Raw genomic sequence first — 19,276 nt, 5'->3', positions numbered from 1 at the left:
AGACCATAGAACAAAGGGCAGAATACAGCAGTTTCTTTCTCTCAGTCTTGAACGTGGTCTCTGTGTATGAAACTTATTTTTATATGTGAATAGGCAGGTAGAGGTTTTTTAGTTATTTCAGATCCCAGTTTTGTTTTTAAAAACATCTTGAATTGTGTACTTTATTACCAGTAATAGTACTACCTAGAACCATATTTTACCTCCTTTTATCTATCTGAAAGATGATAATTTATAGATTCCAGTGGGTCTTAAGATAGAATATTCAGACATATAATAGCTTCAGAATGAATCCTGAATGCCAGCTAGAATGGGAAAGCAAAAGGTTCCTGAGTTAGTAAATACATGCCCGTATCTGGTAGCATATGCATGTAAATTTGCTTCTTAATGCTATACACGTTGATTTTTCTATGAGTTTTTAGAAACTGTAGCCAAAGGGTGTGTTTTGTATTCTTAAGAAATGCAGTGAATTAACTTTGCTACATTTCAGACAATTCCAGTGTCTTGTTTTAGTTTTAGGTACTGAATGCATTGCATGAAAAGAGAATGTTTCTATTTTGCCACCACCATTATGTTATCTTTTCCAGTGCAATTACAAGCTAATTCAGGGCTCTTTGTGTTACACTAATAGCTTCTGATTCTCTGCTGTCACCTAGTACCTCTTCATGCACTTTTAATACCATCTGCAGTGCCCCTAGCACTTACCTAGGGTGAGCATTTTTCTCTAAGTAGAGACTCATCTTTGGCAAATCATTAATGGAACATCAAAAAGATCCCATCTGTTAGAGTTACATATGGCTAAGATCAGAATTATCAAATATCTCATTTTTTTCTTTATTCTTTTCCCTTCTTTTTTTCCCTTTCTTATCCACACAATAAATGTAGTTGTCAGCAGGATAAGTTCATGCGCCGGATAAGGTCACAATTTCATTTAGTGACAACTTCCAACAGTACGAAGTTACAAGGTTCGATTTATTAAAGAGTCAGAAGGGATAAGATCACGGCATGGCTAGCCTGATTTATCAGGGTTTGACTGGAGTACTTGAATAGGGAACGTCGTATTTCAAGTTTATGTTCAAAACTGTAGTTTAGTGTGTGTTATGACTGTATGACTCAAAAATTGAGAAGGAAAATTAGAAAAGGTATCCCTAGAAGGCGATTTGTAGCTGTTAACCAAGAACCATCATTCCCTGTGCCAAACCATGCTTTGAGATGGATCAACAGAGTATAGTGTAAATGGCACTATTTGTCTTAAAATGCAGATGAAACATGCTGTTATTAATGCCTGAGGAAACACACAAAGTAGCAAGACTGCAGTTTGGCTGTGAAGATAATCAGCAGTGAAATGATCGCCTAGCCCTCTTATGTATCTGGCAGGCAGCTGTCAAATGGTTAAACCATAAAATAGCAAGAGCTCTGCCATACTTCAGCCACCTTGGCTGACTTTGAAAATGTTTTGAGATTTTTAGAATCTTTGAGCGCTTTTTGAACTCAGCATGACTTCGGGGCTGTCCATGTTTGATACCATGATGTATAATGTTTTCCAACCATGAAGAAAATATAAATATGGGTTCTGACGCTATAGCCTTGTGCTATAGTAAGGCCTGATAAACATTATGAGCTAATTCATGTGGTCTGCTTTAAAATTTGGTTATATATTTAAAACCAAGTTCAAATCAATCCAAAGTTTATTTTCAGCAAATGAAATAGGATCTTCTGTCATCTCATTTACTTGCAACCATCTTCTTCTTTGAAATCTGAGCCTGGAGTTAAGGGATGTCCCGTAAATACCATATACATTTATGCCATCAACTTAATGCTGAATTCAGTTGAAGCATGATTGCTGATAATTATGCTAAAATGCCCACATCTTGTCTGTTCCCCTTTGGTATGCTACAGTTTTCATATACTTTGCTCTTTAATGAGGCATCAAAAGGACTCTATTAAAAGGAAACAAAGCATTGACTTGATAGCACCTTCAATAAAGAAAGATTTGAGGGTATCTCTCTTGATTTTAAGTTTTCTTTCCACAGTAAATTTCTTTTATTTGAACAAAAAAAAAAGTGGGTTGATATCTTAAAAGCTGCAGTATGTTTGGTAGTGATTTCTGACTTAGGGCTTTTTTTTTTAAGTGAAGCTATCATAAGTCTTTGAGTAATCACAGACTTTTAAAAGTATGCATTATCAAGAAGATAAGAGAAACAGCCCTCAGCACTAACAATATTATCTTTTACCAAAATTGATTAGTCCATCCTATGTGTCTCAAATATTTTGTGTGAACTTACCCAGCATGTTAAAAATAATTTTTAAAAGTGGGCTTCTTTTTGAAGAGTAGCTGCAAAAATATGAACTGTGCAGAAAAAAAGAATCTTTATTTTTTGTCCTACTCCATGTTTCACACACAAGGTAATGTAGTTAGTGCAATAAAATGTTGAACAAATGAAATGTATGATTGTTGTAATACAAAGAGCAGACATATATTGACAGCCTTTTTGTTTGTTTGTTTTTAAAATCAACTTTTAACTGTAGTACAATTAGGTCTATGAGCTTATGAAAAGTCTCATCCAATCAATGATGTTCCGTTTGTATTTTGCAATTATTGCATCACAAACTATATTAATTACCATAGAATAAACAGAAATAAAAAATACATCTGGAGTTCAAGATGCATATAATCCTGTTGAGGTGAAAGGAGTTATCCAAGGGAAACCACTAGGGAATAATTAAATGCAAAACTGTGTGGACTGTAAATGTTATGGGAGAATTAGGAGAGGAGAACTCAGTTTATTGTAGAGTTCAGAATTGTTTGGTGAAAGAGAATAACTTTAATCTTGCAACATTAGTAGGATTTATCAGGGCAGCCAGGATGATGTTGTGTCTGCCAGGTAGCCACAACAATTCTCAGGAAGGTGTGGGAGTTAAGCTAGACGAGGAGGAAGGTGTGATGAAGAGTTACTTGACTGGAGAGAAGAAGAAATTCTGGAGAGCAAATAGGCAGTCAAGCAGACTCTGTGGAGCAGCGCTGTGGTGGTATTAGGATTCAGGCATAGATGTTCAAGTTGGATGGTCTAAAGGAAGCAGTGAAGGGACTTGCACAAATGAATAACATGATGAAAGTGGAGTTTAAGTTTATCTTGGCAAGGATTTGGAGCCCAAATCAGAGCTGTAGAGTGAATTGAGGCTGGTTGGTCCTGTACATCTGAGTTGATAGAAAACAAAAAACAAACAAGCAAGCAAACAAAACTGGGAAATGCTGATAAGAAATGTGAATCCAGGAGATATTTAAAGGAAAGGTAAAAATCAAGGTATGGAGAGTGTTTTGGATAGAGGTGTTAAAGAAGGAATGTGACCACAGACACTGAATGGCTACATGTGATGATGGAAGTATGTGGACATGCTCTTAGAAGTGCTTCATTTTCTTGGTGGTGAAATAGTAAATGTTTATTAGGTACTTTGCACATGTTATCTGAGTGAATCCTCACAGCAACCATATGAGAAAGATATTGTAATTACTTTTTGGTTTGAAGAAACTGAAGTTCAGAGGGTTAGGGACTTGGTCAGGATCACACAACTTGTTCCATTTTGCTCTAATTTGATTTTGAACCTGCTCTGATCCATGTGCTGGCCTCCTATTCTAAAACACTCCTTTCATCCCAGACACCCATGGTCTCCATCCCATCAAAAGGAATTTCCCCAGTCCTTTTCTTACTTACATAAATGTTCAGGTTACTTGATTGATCCTTCCTCCTTTAAATTCTCAATCCATTGGATGCTATGGTACCATGTCCACTTTCTTCCCTTTTTTCTGTTTTCTTACACTTCTCTTAAATATTCTGTGCCTGCTCCTCCATCTCTCTGCCTTTTGAAAATTCTTGGATCTCTACCCTCAATCTTATTGTTTTATCATGTTACACTCTCTTCTGCTGCTACTGCTGCTAAGTCACTTCAGTCGTGTCCGACTCTGTGTGACCCCATAGACGGCAGCCCACCAGGCTCCCCCGTCCCTGGGATTCTCCAGGCAAGAACACTGGAGTGGGTTACCATTTCCTTCTCCAATGCATGAACGTGAAAAGTGAAAGTGAAGTCACGCAGTCGTGTACAACTCTTTGCAACCCCATGGACTGCAGCCTACCAGGCTCCTCCATCCATGGGATTTTCCAGGCAAGAGTACTGGAGTGGGGTGCCATTGACACTCTCTTCTAGATCAACAATTCTATGAATTTTATTACCATATACAAGCTGGTCTTAATGAATAAATGCTAACATTTTTCACTCTAGTCAAGACCTTGCTTCCAAGTCACAGGCTTGGCCACCTAACCCACCCTTGCCTTCCTTACAGAGCCACTTTGGCCCCAGTATTTCCAAGCTATGATCCCTCATCTTAACCTTAGATCTTTTTTTTTTTTCCCCTGAGTGCCTTGTCTCAATAGGTATATGGCCATTGATCCATCTGCCCCTGCCAAATCCCCAGAACATCATTGCTGGATTTCTCCTTTTCTAATTCCTAAAATGTAAAAATAATACTAAATTCTATGGCTTCAACTTCCCAAACCTTATGGATTACATTTCCTCAAACTTATCCAGGCTCTAAATCTGCTTTGTTTGTTGCTTTATGCCTGAGTGTAACTAATAAATATTAGTAGAATAAATGGATGAATAAATTAATGAATGGATGCAAAAAAAAAGAATAAGTAAGCAAATCCAATGAAAAGGGAACTTTGCTTTCTTTATTTTGAAATCTCTCATCTTTTCAAGTCGAACATTCCTTTTATGATAAGCTAGTTCTAAGACCTGAGTCTTTGACCCACCATCTCAGTGTTCTTTCTACCTCTCATAATATATCACATCTGGAGAAAGAAAACCATGGTGTCATGGACTCCATATTAAGTAGTAAGTGACAAACCTGTTTAACAATGACAAACCAAAGATTCAGAAAACATAGAATTTATTCATGGCCATCAGCTGACTATTTGGTAGAGGAACTAAAATGTAATCTTATTGTAGTACATGGTACTTCCTCTATTTCATGACTCTTATTAGACTTTGAAAAAATTAAAAATATTATACTCAAGGAAATAAAGCTTCCATCATATTTCTGTTGCTTTCATTGAACTATGTAGGCATGGTAGTGTATAAATGCTAATTATTTTGCAATGTGCTTGCAGTTTTCTGAAAGTAAGTGTTAGTCGCTCAGTTGTACCTGACTCTTTGCAACCCCGTGGACTGCAGCCCACCAGGCTCCTGTGTCCATGAGATTTTCCAGGCAAGGATACTGGAGTGGGTTGCCATTTCCTTCTCCAGGGGATCTTCCCAACCCAGGGATCAAACTCAGGTCTTCTGTACTGCAGGCAGATTCTTTACTGACTGAGCTACAAGGGAAGCCCAGTTTTCTGAAAAGATGCTCTGAATAAATGAATATTTTTATTTAACTGTTTCAGCAGCAGAAAGAATTTCACAAACCTCAAAATAATGTCTAACATCTTGATAGACTAGAAAGGAGACTGAGATTTGCCTGAGATCTGTTAGTTTGTCTAACAGAGTTGAAGAGATTGACTTGAGAGCTTGAACAGTTGCTGGACTTTCTGTTATAGCCATCTTTAAGAGCTCATAAACCTATTTTTGTCCTGCTTAAAATTTTGATGCATAGTCAAAGACACCTTGGAAACTTCGGAGATATTTGGGTATCACTTCATGACTTGCCCTAAGTTTGTAGTTCTTAATCCATTAAAAGACAGACCTGCTTGTAAATCCACAGGTATAGATAAGGAGTCACTGTTTGATTGAGTCTGAACCCTTTTCAAATGAAAAATGTCAGTGGAAGAAAGAGAGGATGAATTACATTTTTAAAGGGTTTTCAAAGATTTTCATGATTCCTCTGGTGTCACTTGAAATGTGACATGACATTTTTTTTTGTATGTAAAAACAACAAATTATTTAGGCATTATTTTTATGCAGAAAAGAATATTCTTAGCTGAAGAATTGAAAAGTATTTTGTCTTTAAAGGGTAAATTGTAAGGAAATTGTTTAAAATGTGTGATTGAAAAATAAGAACTATCAGATAGAAATTAAACAGGTTCTTTTCAAATAGAACAGTTATCCCCCAATTTTAAATAACTGCATTATCAATATGAAAATGCAGGCATATGATAAGGGATATCTCCCACTGAACCCTTTTTGATGTTATAACAGATTGTTGGCTATGCTCTATCTTTGAGGATTTCCTATACAAGTCTCTGATTTCAACTCATTAATCAAAAGGTTTGTATGAGGTTGAAATATATTTTCAGGGGAAAATCTCAGAAATGGGTTTGTTATTCTGCATGCAGAAAACAAATTATTATTGTTCCATATTTCCTGAACTCCAGGTAGGCTTCGGAGTTCAATACTTTTAAGCATTAATATGTTATTTAAAGCAAGTTTTTATTTATAAATCAACATTTAAGAAGCTCAGACTTACTGAATCTTTTTGGGTCCATTTGCCTCATTACAGATCATCTTTAGCTACTGATACATAAGAATGAAAAACAATAGAAGTGTATGTCTGTCTTCATTTAATAAGTTTATGAGTACTTCCATTTTTACTGTAATTGACAAATGAGAAAGGATGGAAGCATGAGAAGAAGGAAGGATGGTGGCTTAGTTCTTGAATTTAAATTTTTACGGTGAACATGGAATTCTTGTTTCCAGTACATCGTCATTATTCAGATACAGATACATTTATGTTCATAATGGGCAAAATTTAACCATTACACAATATTTTAGTGGATTGTTATTTATATATGTTATTCTGGTTTTGGGGCTGAGCAGTAAAACCACAGAAAAGGATGTCTGTCTTCTAACTATTAAAAGAAGGTGATACAAAGTAGATAAATAAGATATTGAATTCAGGTTGATGGTATTGCTTTCAATTGAAAAATTTATTGAAATATAATTGATTTACAGTGTGTGTGTTAGTGTCAGATATACAGCAAAATGATTCAGTTATATATGTGTGTGTGTGTGTGTGTGTGTGTGTATTCGTTTTTAGAGTCTTTTCCATTATAGGTTACTACAAGATACTGAGTACAGTTCCCTCTGCTATACAGTAGTAGATCCTTGTTGATTATCTGTTTTATATATAATAGTGTTCTTTTTTCTTTCTAATTGGAGGATAATTACTTTAAAATGTTGTTGGTTTCTGCCATAAAACAAAGTGAATCAGCTACAAGTATACCTATATGAAGGCTTCCCAGGTGGCGCTAGTGGTAAAGAACCCACCTGCTAATGCAGGAGACTTAAGAACTGCAGGTTTGATCCCTGAGTCAGGAAGATCCCCTGGAGGAGGGCATGGCAACCCACTCCAGTATTCCTGCCTGGAGAATCCCATCGACAGAGGAGCCTGGAGGGCTACAGTCCATGGGGTCTGAAAGGCCTGAAGTGACTTAGCACGCACACACACATACATGTAACCCTCCTTGTAGAGCCTCCCTCCCACCCCCCGCCCCGCAATTTCACCCCTCTAGGTCATCACAGAGCATCAGACTAAGCTCCTCCTGTTGTATAGCCACTTCCCACTAGCTATCTTTTTAACATGGTAATGTATCTATTTCCTTGCTACTCTCTCAGTTTGTCGCACCCTCTCTTCCCCCTGCTGTGTCCTCTGGTAGATCCTCTATATATGTGTCTCTATTCCTGCCCTGCAAATAGGTTTGTCAGTACCATATTTTTAGATTCCATATATACATGTTAGTAGTGTGATTTTAATCCCCAACTCCTAATTTATCCCTCTTCCTTCTTTCCCCTTTGGTAACCACAATCCTGTCTTCTACGTCTATATTTCTGTTTTCTACATAAGTTTATTTGTATCGTTTCTAAGATTCTACATACAAGCAATAGTATATGATATTTGTCTGGCATATTACTTAGTATGATATTCCCTAGGTCCATTCATTTTACTGCAAATAATGTTATTTCATTCTTTTTTATGGCTGAGTAGTATTCCGTTGTATGTATGTACCACATCTTCTTTACTCATTTGTCTGTGGATACTTAGGTTGCGTCCGCATCTCGGATGCTGTAAACAGTACTGCTGGTGCTAGTGGTAAAGAAACCGACTGCCAGTGCAGAAGATGTAAGAGACGCAGGTTCAGTCCCTGGGTTGGGAGGATGCCCTGGAGAAGGAAACGGCAACCCACTCTAGTATTCTTGCCTGGGAAATCCCATGGACAGAAAAGCCTGGCGGGCTATGGCCCATAGGGTCACAAAGAATCAGAAATGACTGAAGCGACTTAGCACAGTGAACATTGGGGTGCATGTATCTTTTTGAATTATAGTTTGTGGGGGAAAAGGAACCCTCCTACACTACTGGTGGTTGGAGAAGGAAATAGCAGCCCACTCCAGTATTCTTGCCTGGAAAACCCCATGGACAGAGAAGCCTGGTGGGCTACAGTCCATAGGCTTGTAAAGAATCGGGCGTGACTGAGTACACGCAGCAGCACACACTGCTAGTGGGAATGTAAATTGGTGCAGCAACTATAGAAAATAGTATAGATATCCCTTAGAGAACCACAAATAAAGTTACTGTATGATTCAGCGGTTCCACTCCTGGGCATATATTTGGAGAAAATTATCATTTGAAAACTCTATTCCTATGGTGTTGCTTTTAAAATCATCAAGCTTAAAGCTATATATTTAAATTTAGTTATTAACTTGATGGAAACTAAGGTCAAATTAAAGCAAATATTTTGTGTCACCTACCATGACTTATATATCATTTGCAAAGTGTAATTACTGAATTCGTTCTGATTTTTGGAAACACTTTATTTTGTATTAAGGTAAACAAGCCAGTTGACAACATTGTGATAATTTCAGGTTAACAGCGAAAGGATTCAGCCACACGTGTATGTGTATCCATTCTCCCGCAAGTGCCCCTCCGTCTAGGCTGCCGCACAACACTGAGCAGAGTTCCATGTGCTTTACAGTGGTTCCTTGTTGGTCATCCATTTCAAATATAGAAGTGTGTGACATGTTTATCCCAAACTCTCACATCCTTCTCCCCCTCAGCCCCTTGCAACTGCAAGTTCATTCTCTAAGTCTGTGAGTCTTTTTCTGTTTTGTAGTAAGTTGATTTGTATAATATCTTTTTAGATCCCAGTGTCATACTGAATGAAGCAAGTGAATATATTCTATTTTATTTAGAATCTTCCTCAGCTATCTATTCTATATGGGTTAACCTTCATATTTCTTCCTATTCCATTTCTTCCATTTTCAGGTCTTGTCTTGAACAGGTTGAGATAAAATTATATTTTAAAAATAATAGATTACACTATTATGATTAATATTTTGAAATATTAAAAAATTTAGTGTGATAATATAGTATGGAAATAATCCCAGAACATGAATATCATGGATTTAGGTACTTAAAGAGAAGGTCTCCAGTTCCTGATTGAGATTTTTTTTTTTTTTAATTTATCCCAAACAATGTTTCGGAGAAGGCAATGTCACCCCACTCCAGTACTCTTGCCTGGAAAATCCCATGGATGGAGGAGCCTGGTAGGCTGCAGTCCATGGGGTCGCTAAGAGTCGGACACAACTGAGCGACTTCACTTTCACTTTTCACTTTCATGCATTGGAGAAGGAAATGGCAACCCACTCCAGTCTTCTTGCCTGGAGAATCCCAGGGACGGGGGAGCCTGGTGGGCTGCCATCTATGGGGTCACACAGAGTCAGACACGACTGAAGCGACTTAGCAGCAGCAGCAGCAGCAAACAATGTTTAGGTTTAACGGCCATTCTTTGACGTTTTGAAGGCTTCATTTATTTTTTTATTAATCCATTCATTTATTTCTTAAGTGAGCATTTGATTGATTCCTACTGTATGCCATTGAATACTGTCTTAGTTTCCTATTACTATATAATGATCACAAAGTAATAATTGGGAAGAAATAAAGGAGAATATCAACCTAAACTGCTTGTTTGGGGAGGGTTTTTGTCCAAACTTGTAGCATAAAGTCTTGCCTAAAGTACCAAATATAAAAGCATAATGACTTTGATTGAACATTGTTTTTTTTTAATTTGGGAAAACATACACCTCCAGTTTGCACATGTAGTTGTCCTATCCACTGAAACTAGTGGTAATTTCAGGAAATTGCCAAGCACTTAAAAAAAAGAAACTCTCCATGTTCTTCACAAAAGTCTTGTATCACTGTGGTAGTGGCAAAGAATCCGCCTGCCAATGCAGGAGACACAAGAGATGCAGGTTCAATCCCTGGCTTGGGAAGATCCCCTGGAGTAGGAAATGGCAACCCAATCCCGTATTCTTGGGCTTCCCTGGTGACTCAGCTGGTAAAGAATCTGCCTGCAGTGCAGGAGACCTTGGTTTGATTCCTGGGAGATCAAACTTTGGGAAGATCCCCTGGAGAAGGGAAAGGCTACCCACTCCAGTATTCCGGCCTGGAGAATTCCATGGCCTGTGTATAGTCCATGGGGTCACAAAGAGCTGGACACAACTGAGCGACTTTCACTTCACTTCACTTCATATATATCTGTAATTGCAATGTTTTACTACATTGGTAATCAAATGTAGGAATTTAAACTCTGAGCTATTGTCCTAATGTTTCCTGTCTGATTTTACATTGTATCAGTGCTTTTTGAAGATGTGTTATCATTTCTGGTTCTTAAGGATTTACTGAATAGAATTGACTACAATAGACGTGTGTGTGTGTGCATGCTCAGTCACTTCAGTCGTGTCTGACCCTTTGCAACGCTATGGACTGTAACCCACCAGGCTCCTCTGTCCATGCAAGGAGCAATATTCTCCAGGCGAGAATATCGGAGTGGGCTGCCATGCCCTCCTCCAGGGGATCTTTCTAATACGGGGATGGAAATCGAGTTCTGCCTGTGTCTCCTGCATTGCAGGCGGATTCTTTACCCACTGAGCCACCTGGGAAGCCCTACAGTAGATGATAAGTGTGCAAAAACTCAAGAAAGAAATTGGACTAAATGTGAATACAGTTAAAAGGACAAGTTTTATTATCCTGTCAGGATACCAAGATCAGTTGAGATGAACATAATCAATTCTTGTTGTATGAATCCTGAGAATATTGTGCATGGAGACCAAACACACAAAAAGTCAGCTGTTGGTAAAACGCAAGTGAAAGTACTTAAACGCTCGTGTGTTCATTGTCTGCAGGAGAGCTGGAGGTGTTTCAGAGAGATGGAGAGCGAAAAATTCAGAGTCGGCAGCAACTTCCAGTGGGAACCACCTGGGGACCATTCGCTGGGAAGATGGACTTGAATAATAATTCCTTGGTATGTGGATGTTCTGAGATGGTTGACTCTTAGTACTTTGTCATGGTACAGAAATGATCTCTGCTTGCTTCCTGGTGAAAACACTAAAAGTAACAGTTTGCTTTCTCTTTTTCACGGACCGTAAAACTGGAATATTTTCCAAGTTGTTTGTCTCTGACAGTATTATATGCAGAATTTAGAAGGAAACAGGTTAATCACACTGAATGGTTATTTAGTAAGGTAATTTATAAGGTTGCTTTATCTTCATAGCCAGACTAATATTGTTCATATTTAATAACATATACAAATGCTTTTCTTCTTAAGATGACACAAATTGTCATAAATTACAGGTTTACATGATGAACAAGAAATAAACAACCTTGATATTGCTTGGCAATTCTATTTGTACTTTTAAGAGTGAGGATAAGTGATCAGCATCATAATTTTTCTTGTTAACTTTTTTGTAAATATTCTGAGCTTAAAAAGTCTACCTCTGGGAAAAATTATATGAACGATTGATTAGCTATCTTAAAAAGTTATGGAAAGATGGAGTATTTGATTACATTTACACTTCATTTCTTAATTCAATATGTTAGTTTCCTATTGCAGCTCCAGCAAGTTACCACAAACTTTGTGGCTTAAAACAACCCAAGTCCATCATCTTATAGTCTGAAATGAATCTCTCAGGGCTAAAATCAAAGTATCTTCAGGGCTTTTTTTGCTGAAGCTTCTAGAAGGTGGGGACAGATGTTTTCTTTCATTTTCCATCTTCTAAAGGCTGTCCACAACCCGTGGCTCATGGCTTCCTTCCATCTTCACAACCAGCAATGGCTGTCTTCTACACATCTTTATTCTGACTCTGACTCTTCTGTATTCCCTTTCCACATTCGGGAACGTGTGTGATTACATTGGGCCCACCTGAGTAATCCAGGATACTCTAGCAACTTCAACTCCATCTGCTTTATTTCCTTTTGTCTAGTAAGGTAACTTGCACAAAGTCCAGGAATCAGGACACCAGGACCTTTCCTATTATGCGTGATAATACAAGTGACAAACTTGGGGATAACGATATTTTATATTCTTTAGGAGATCCAGAAATTATATATATATGAAATGGAAGTCCCTCTCTCTAAATGCCATTTGTGTAGGAAGAGTTTCATGCCTGCTAACTGACTCTATCTGCATTGAGGTGGTGGGGGTTGGGTGGGGGGCGGTGTAAGAACTCCTAGAGGGGTTCTTGTTAAACAAGTGTGCTTGACTCAGCAATGTTGCTTTCCTTTTTCAGTTGAATTACATGAAAGAAATCATTTCTTCGGGTTATTACATGAAAGAAATTAGTATGTGCAGTTCTCTGCTTATTTAGTGCCATGTGAATGAGAAAGAGGTTATTGATTTAACTAAAAGTAATGACTAGAATAAATAAGAAACATTTGTGTCATCCAACTTTTAAACAGCATAAGAGATTCTAGAAGTGTGCTTTTTACTTTCTAAATCCTCGTGTTTATACGTAAAAGGATAAAGTAGGAGACTTCACATGTATTTAAGAACCAAACAAGTTGACAGACCAGGCTAAATATTTAATAATCTGGAGCAGTGTACCGTGTGGTGGTCCGTGTGCCTGCCGCAGAAGGGGTTTGAGAAGTGGCTCCGCAAACACTGCTGACCTTAGAGGCTGAGTTGTACAGTGGACTGCTCTATTGATTCCTTTGATAGGGTGATACTAGCTATTATACTGCTTAATCAAGCAAAGGCAAGGGGAAGATTGTCTCAACATCAAAGGTTGAATTAAATCCTTTGCAAAACCCATTTATCTGGGCGTTTCTATTGGTGCTGTAGCATTGCTTTCAAAATGTTTTAGGCAAGAAGATATTTATCTTATTTATCACTGTGTATCAGACACCAACACAAACTTCTGTCATTTGCCTGCTATTTCTTCAAAAGTGTGATGCCACTTAGGTGTCAGCTGTTGTTAATGTAAGAAACACATGTTTTCCTTTTTATTATATCAGCATAATATCTCTATGAAAATGTAATTTTTAATTAATCTTTATATCATGATATATATGTAGAATGATGCTTTTTATACATCTTTAGCATGTGCTAAATTATGATGTATGGAAATTAAACCTATCTGTGGAAGTTTAATTTTTCAGTGAAGTAATTTCCTATTGTTTAGACATGATATAATTTTTTTTCATATTTCTGTACCACTCTAAAGCTATCTTATGCCATACTTAATATCATTTAAATAATTTGGTTATAGATGTGACATTGTGGTATTTTTGATACTATTTGAAGTGAATGGATACTGTTTAGGATATCAAAAACCCAGTTGTGGTGAATAATTATTTAATAGAAAATAATCTTAATAACCTAGTTTTCTTCTTTTGTCTTAGAATTTAAACATTTGATTCATGTTATTTCCCTAAACTATAGAATTTTCCTCTATTGTAAAATGTAGCTGCTTTGCTAAAATATACTTAAAAAAAATTTTTTTTTTATAATAGTATTTTCTTGCTAGAATTTACTTTGGATTTTATGTCATTAAATACTACTAGTACTCTTGGCACTACTGTTACTTCTATAGAATAATTATCTAAGTTGCACTGTGTACTTATTTTTTTCTAGACACTATATGGAGGATTAGAAATGTATCAGCTCCTTTACTCCTCAAAACAAACTTGTGAATTTGGTCCTATTTAAAATCTTATTTATAGATAAGAAAATTAAGGCTCAGGCTTTTTTATTCCAGAATCTGTGTTTTTAAATACCAGATCACACTCCTTCCCAATAGCATCTGTCACATGATCTGAGTATGATAAAAATTATTAGGAATTTCTTTACATGAATTCTAAATTTATTAAAAGCTTTGGGAGAAAATATACAATGATTACAAGCAGGTTCTTTTTTCTTACTTTGGGCAAAATACTTGTTATAATTCTTCATAACTATCATGACTGAAGAATTAGGTGTTAATTCAAAGAGTTCCACAATTTTATTACCTCTTTATAATTTTGACAGTCATTTAATATAGGTTTTATATCATGAAGGTACATTTTCTTCATCATACAATATATAATCTATTAACCCTACCTTACCCTACCTTACCCAACCTGAAATCAAATTTGGAATTAGCGCACTCTTTTAAATTGCTTATTCACCAACCAGTGTTATGTTACTCTGTTCAGGCTCATGATGTTGTCTCAAGAGACCCAGTAAACTAATTAATCCAACACAGTAATTAATTGAGTCACCATGCCAGATGTCAAATCCTTTTTATATCTTTCAAGTTCCCATCTTGAAGTGCATTAGCAATATGCCACCTTTTGCAGAAAGCCTTTTCAGACCAGGCTTTTGGATATATATAGAGAACATTACTAGAAATATAGGCTATATGGAAACATCAAAAGAATTGATTTGACAAAAAGCTCTTCTTGGAATCATATAACACAATGAGCATAGAAATAAATAAAATTTTGTTCACACCTCATTATCTTGTTAGATAGTTTATGCTTAACAGCAGAATATAGTTAATATTTTCATTGGGCCAGTTAGGGTCAAAGTGCTTTACAGGTTTTATATCTCATTTAATTCTTTCATGAGCATATGAGAAGATAATATCCTTTTTTTTCCTCCTTTGTTTCACAGGAGGAAATTGCTACTTTGGGAAGCTGAATGACTAGACCAAGATCAACTCAATCTGAGTTGAGACCCCCATGCTGCAATCTAATACCGTCTTTAGAAATTTTATCTAGAAGGACAATATTACTACCTAGCTTGTCAGGGTTTTGTAAAGATTAAATGAGGTAGCATACAGGAATTATTAAGAAATACTGAATATTATTACTACTCAGTCACCTGTAAAAATGGGTTCATTAAAATCTTTCAAGTTTAAAACTGAAAAGACATACCAAATTAAATAAGTCAAACTATAGATTTTTGGCATTTGGGGATTTTACATGCCTAAATTTGACTATTTTCCAAGGACACTGGTTTAGTCCAGGGTCTCCAGCAAAACAGAATAGGGTGTGTGACGTGTGTGTGTTTATATATATTTTATAAGGAATTGTCCCACACGATCATGGAGTTGGCTGGATGGAAATCTGCAGTGTGAGTCAGCAGGCTGGAGACCCAGCAGAGCTGATGGTGTGATGAAGTTGGTTATTGAACTGGAATTCCAGTTGAGCTGTTTCAAATCCTGAAGAGGCCCGTCTTTTTGTCCTATTCAGGCTTTCTTCTGATTGGGTGAGGCCCACCAGCATTATGGAGGGCAATCTGTTTTACTCAGAGTACCCTGATTCAAGTGTCAGTCTCAACAAAAACACCATCCAAGTTGATAAACAAAATTAACCATCACAGTTTCCAAAGGTCTGTGGTATATTGGAAGTTTTAGTTTTTTCAGGTACAGTCTTCCACTCCCATATGAATTGTTTACCAGTAAGGGTGCCTAGCTTTCTTTCCAACATCCTACTTCTGTGTCAAGAAATAATTTACATTAAGTGCTATCATAGTGACCCAAATTTCATGTTTTTGAAAGTCTTACAATTTTATTCATTGAAAATATCAAAGGACTATGGACAAGAAGAAATTTAAAAAATCAGTTTAAATTGTGATCAATATCTGTTTTAGAGGTGTTTTAGAGTTTCTGTATTTGTATGTTGTGCCTTTGAAGTTCTCTCATTTTCTCCTGAAGACATAGATCTTTGTAATATGCTAAATCTCTGCTCTGCTAGCCCATGGTAAGTGCTTAATAATTATCAGACAACACCGATTATTTGGAAGGTTGGCGTCTACAATATTAGTGACATTTGCTCTCTCTCTCTCTTTTGAGTGAATCAGCTTTCAGTAGGTAACTAGTCTTATTCAACCAACTGCCTGCTGGAATCATGCAATATGCATACTTAATTAAACAGAACATAAATAGAAAGTCCCAGGTTACCTACTACATAATAGTAAACTTATCACAATCTGTTAAATTCAGCAAATGAAATTTGACATAGAAATTTCATTTTATTGATGTCATTCAATCAGAAGGGAGCCTTGTTTTATTTTACCATGTGGTTGTGATACTGAATTTTACAAACAGAAAGTGTACATATAAAGGGTACTATAGGTAAAATTTTATTGATTTAATAATAAAATAATGTGCAAATTAAATTCCATCTTAATTTTAAGGTAGTTGTTATCATAGAAATGTGGTTGAGGAAAGAATTAAAGGTTCCTGATCTACATCATAGGGAAATATTAGAATTACTAGATATCTCCATTGTGCCCTTCTAGCTCTAACTCTTCCAGTGCCAGTCTCTGAGCCCATTCATTGCAAGTCTTCAAGCTTCGTGTTGTGCACACCCTACAGCGACTGCATCTCTACCCAAAGGTCTCTAGCATTCACCTATAGTGGCAAAGGCTGCCTAGTGGAAACATCTCTGACTTTCTATTTGAGGACATTTTTTCCAGCCTCGGGAGCAAACTTTCTGCAAACCAGTCAAGCTGTGACATGCTGGAGAATTAATGTTTCCAAAAGTAATCCTTAACCAATGAGGGACAGAAGTTGGTGGATAAATACCCGCCTGTTTCCTTGCCTCTCCATTAGGATATGTGAAAAGTGTCTTACAAGATCTCTTAGTTTGCCAGTGAAACTGAGCCCCAGCCAGTTTTATAACACAGCCTTTATGTGCTTCCTTTTCCTTCCTGCTTATTTCTCCACACCTCTACTAAACTGTTCTGAGGTCACCTCCGAATAAACTACTTGGACTTGAATCAGTCTGAAGGTAACCTTCTGGGAAAGCCATGCCAAGACAGCTTCTAAAATATAATAATGAAATAAATTGGAACGTAATATCCAAATTATTGCTGAGATTCTAGACAGTATAGATTTTTAAAAATCATAATTATTCAATTCTAGATCACTGCCTCTGGCAAATAATAGATATTCAACAAATGCTCTTTAAAATAAAAGTATGATCTAATTGAATTTCCTCACCATGAGCAATCTGACCGACCCCACCCACACCCTCCCAGCTTTACCCTCTCAGTGATATAATTTATAATGTTGCTGAGGCATGACTTTTTGTTGGGTCTTATATTTCTTTCCATTGATGTTGACATTGTGAATAATATCCTCCTTTTAATATTCATTCTAATCTGGGCTCAGGACTCCCATACTTTTCTACTTCTCATGTCTCTCTGGGTCTTGGCTCTTTTAAATTTAACTATGTTTCCCAAAACACTATGGCCTTTCTTCTCTTCTCCCTCTGTTCCCAGTGCCTCAGGGAGCTTATCCACTCGCAAAGCTTCAGCTACTAATTTACAAATGACATTTAAATTAAAAAATCTCTAACCTTGGCTTTTTACCCTTTCTCTAATAGCACGTTTCAACTGTTTTACAAGGCTTTCCCACTGACTTCCTCCAACTCAACAGTCGTAAGGAGAGTTTATTATTGTTTCCACCTACTGTCTCTGTGCCCTTTTCCCTGCCTTCCAAATTTTAGTCGCTTTTAAACCTAAATCTCTGCCTCTCCTTTGCTGCCTCTGCAGGCAGTCCATTCTATGAGTTATTCCACGTCACCCTCCTTCCATTTCTACCTCTTCCCTCTCGCATCTCATGGGTCCATTTACATACATAGTCAAACGTGTATGTGCACGCACATGTAGGCACAAACTCACACACACCTTTCCTTCATTGCCTATAACGAACAGCTTTGTTTTTGTCAGCCGTTCAGAGCCAAACATCTTCCAAGACTCTGCTTTTCACATCCAGGAGGCAAGTACCATAACTCCTGCTTTCTCCACGTCTACTCCCTTCTTTCTGTTCCTACTGCCACTGTTGTTGGTGAAACCTCCATCATTTCTTCCTTGATTATCACAGTATTCTTCTAACTTTTCTTTCTGCCTTCCTTCCTGTCTTCTTTTTTTTACCCAAATCACAGTGTGCCCTTATAGCAAAACTTGTTACTTGTATGCCTGAAATCATTCAAGGGCACAAGAGAAGCCAAACTCCGGAGAAAGGGCTTTCATGATATCACCTGCTCAGCTCTTACCTCGTTTCCACTCTCAGTGTAGCTTTCCGTCAACCTCAGCTACCTACAATGTGAATATACTCTTTTTCTCATGTCTCTGTGCATTTGGCTGTGCTGTTTTATCATCCACAAAGCCCTGTGCTCCCCTTCCTGCCCTTCTTTATCACACTAACTCCATTACTCACTTCAAGGCTCAGCCTCAGGTTACCCCAAAGTGGACCTTCCCTAAAGCCTCCAGTCTGGAATAGATATCAACTCCTCAGATATTTCTATGATCTTTAGGCTTCCTAGGATTAGAACATTTACTGCATAATTCCAAATATCTCTTTACTTGTCTATCTCACCCATACACTGCTGCTGCTGCTGCTAAGTCGCTTCAGTCATGTCTGACTCTGTGCAACGCTATGGACTGTAGCCTGCCAGGTGCCTCTGTCCATGGGATTCTCCAGGCAAGAATAATGGAGTGGATTGCCATGCCCTCCTCCAGGGGATCTTCCCAACCTAGGGATCAAACCTCCACCTCTTACGTCTCCTGCATTGGGAGGCGGGTTCTTTGCCGCTAGTGCCACCACCTATGTGCTACTTATCGTTTATCTTTGTATCCTTCTTATCTAGAACAATGTCTCGTTTATAGCAAGGGCTCAGTAAATAACCTTTAGAAAGTGAGTCAATTAATTCTTTCCTTTAACTTTTCTCCAGTATCAGCAAATGATGCACATCTTTCTTTATTCAAGACCTTGGTGTTCTCCTTGAGTCTTTATGCCCATTTTTCTTGTTTCCTCTTAGATCTTTCTTCATCTGCCCAACTTAGCAATACAGTACCACAGTTAATGCCATCTTGTGCCTGTTTTATTTGTTTATAATTTTTTTCTTAATCTCACTTGAATGTAAGATGCAATGGAGGAGGATAACTATGTCTATTTTGTCAGGTTTTACCTAACAGAAAGATATGCCTATGACAGCTTCTTGATAAATATTGACTAATTTCAGTAT

At 37.3% G+C, this 19,276-nt stretch overlaps 1 protein-coding gene across 6 annotated transcripts in view; it reads left to right on the top strand.

Moving 5' to 3' along the window:
• Nucleotides 1-19,276, top strand: part of ZFPM2 (zinc finger protein, FOG family member 2) — a 525,437-nt gene that overhangs the window by 261,019 nt on the left and 245,142 nt on the right. For all 6 annotated transcript variants that reach the window (XM_061439163.1, XM_061439164.1, XM_061439169.1 and 3 more), the window contains one exon: nt 11,167-11,285. In XM_061439163.1, coding sequence (XP_061295147.1) covers nt 11,167-11,285 — 119 coding nt within the window. The remainder of the gene's footprint in view (nt 1-11,166; nt 11,286-19,276) is intronic.

Source organism: Bos javanicus, chromosome 14 (assembly GCF_032452875.1).
Source record: "Bos javanicus breed banteng chromosome 14, ARS-OSU_banteng_1.0, whole genome shotgun sequence".
NCBI lineage: Eukaryota > Metazoa > Chordata > Mammalia > Artiodactyla > Bovidae > Bos > Bos javanicus.
This window is presented reverse-complemented; position numbering and strand designations above follow the sequence as displayed.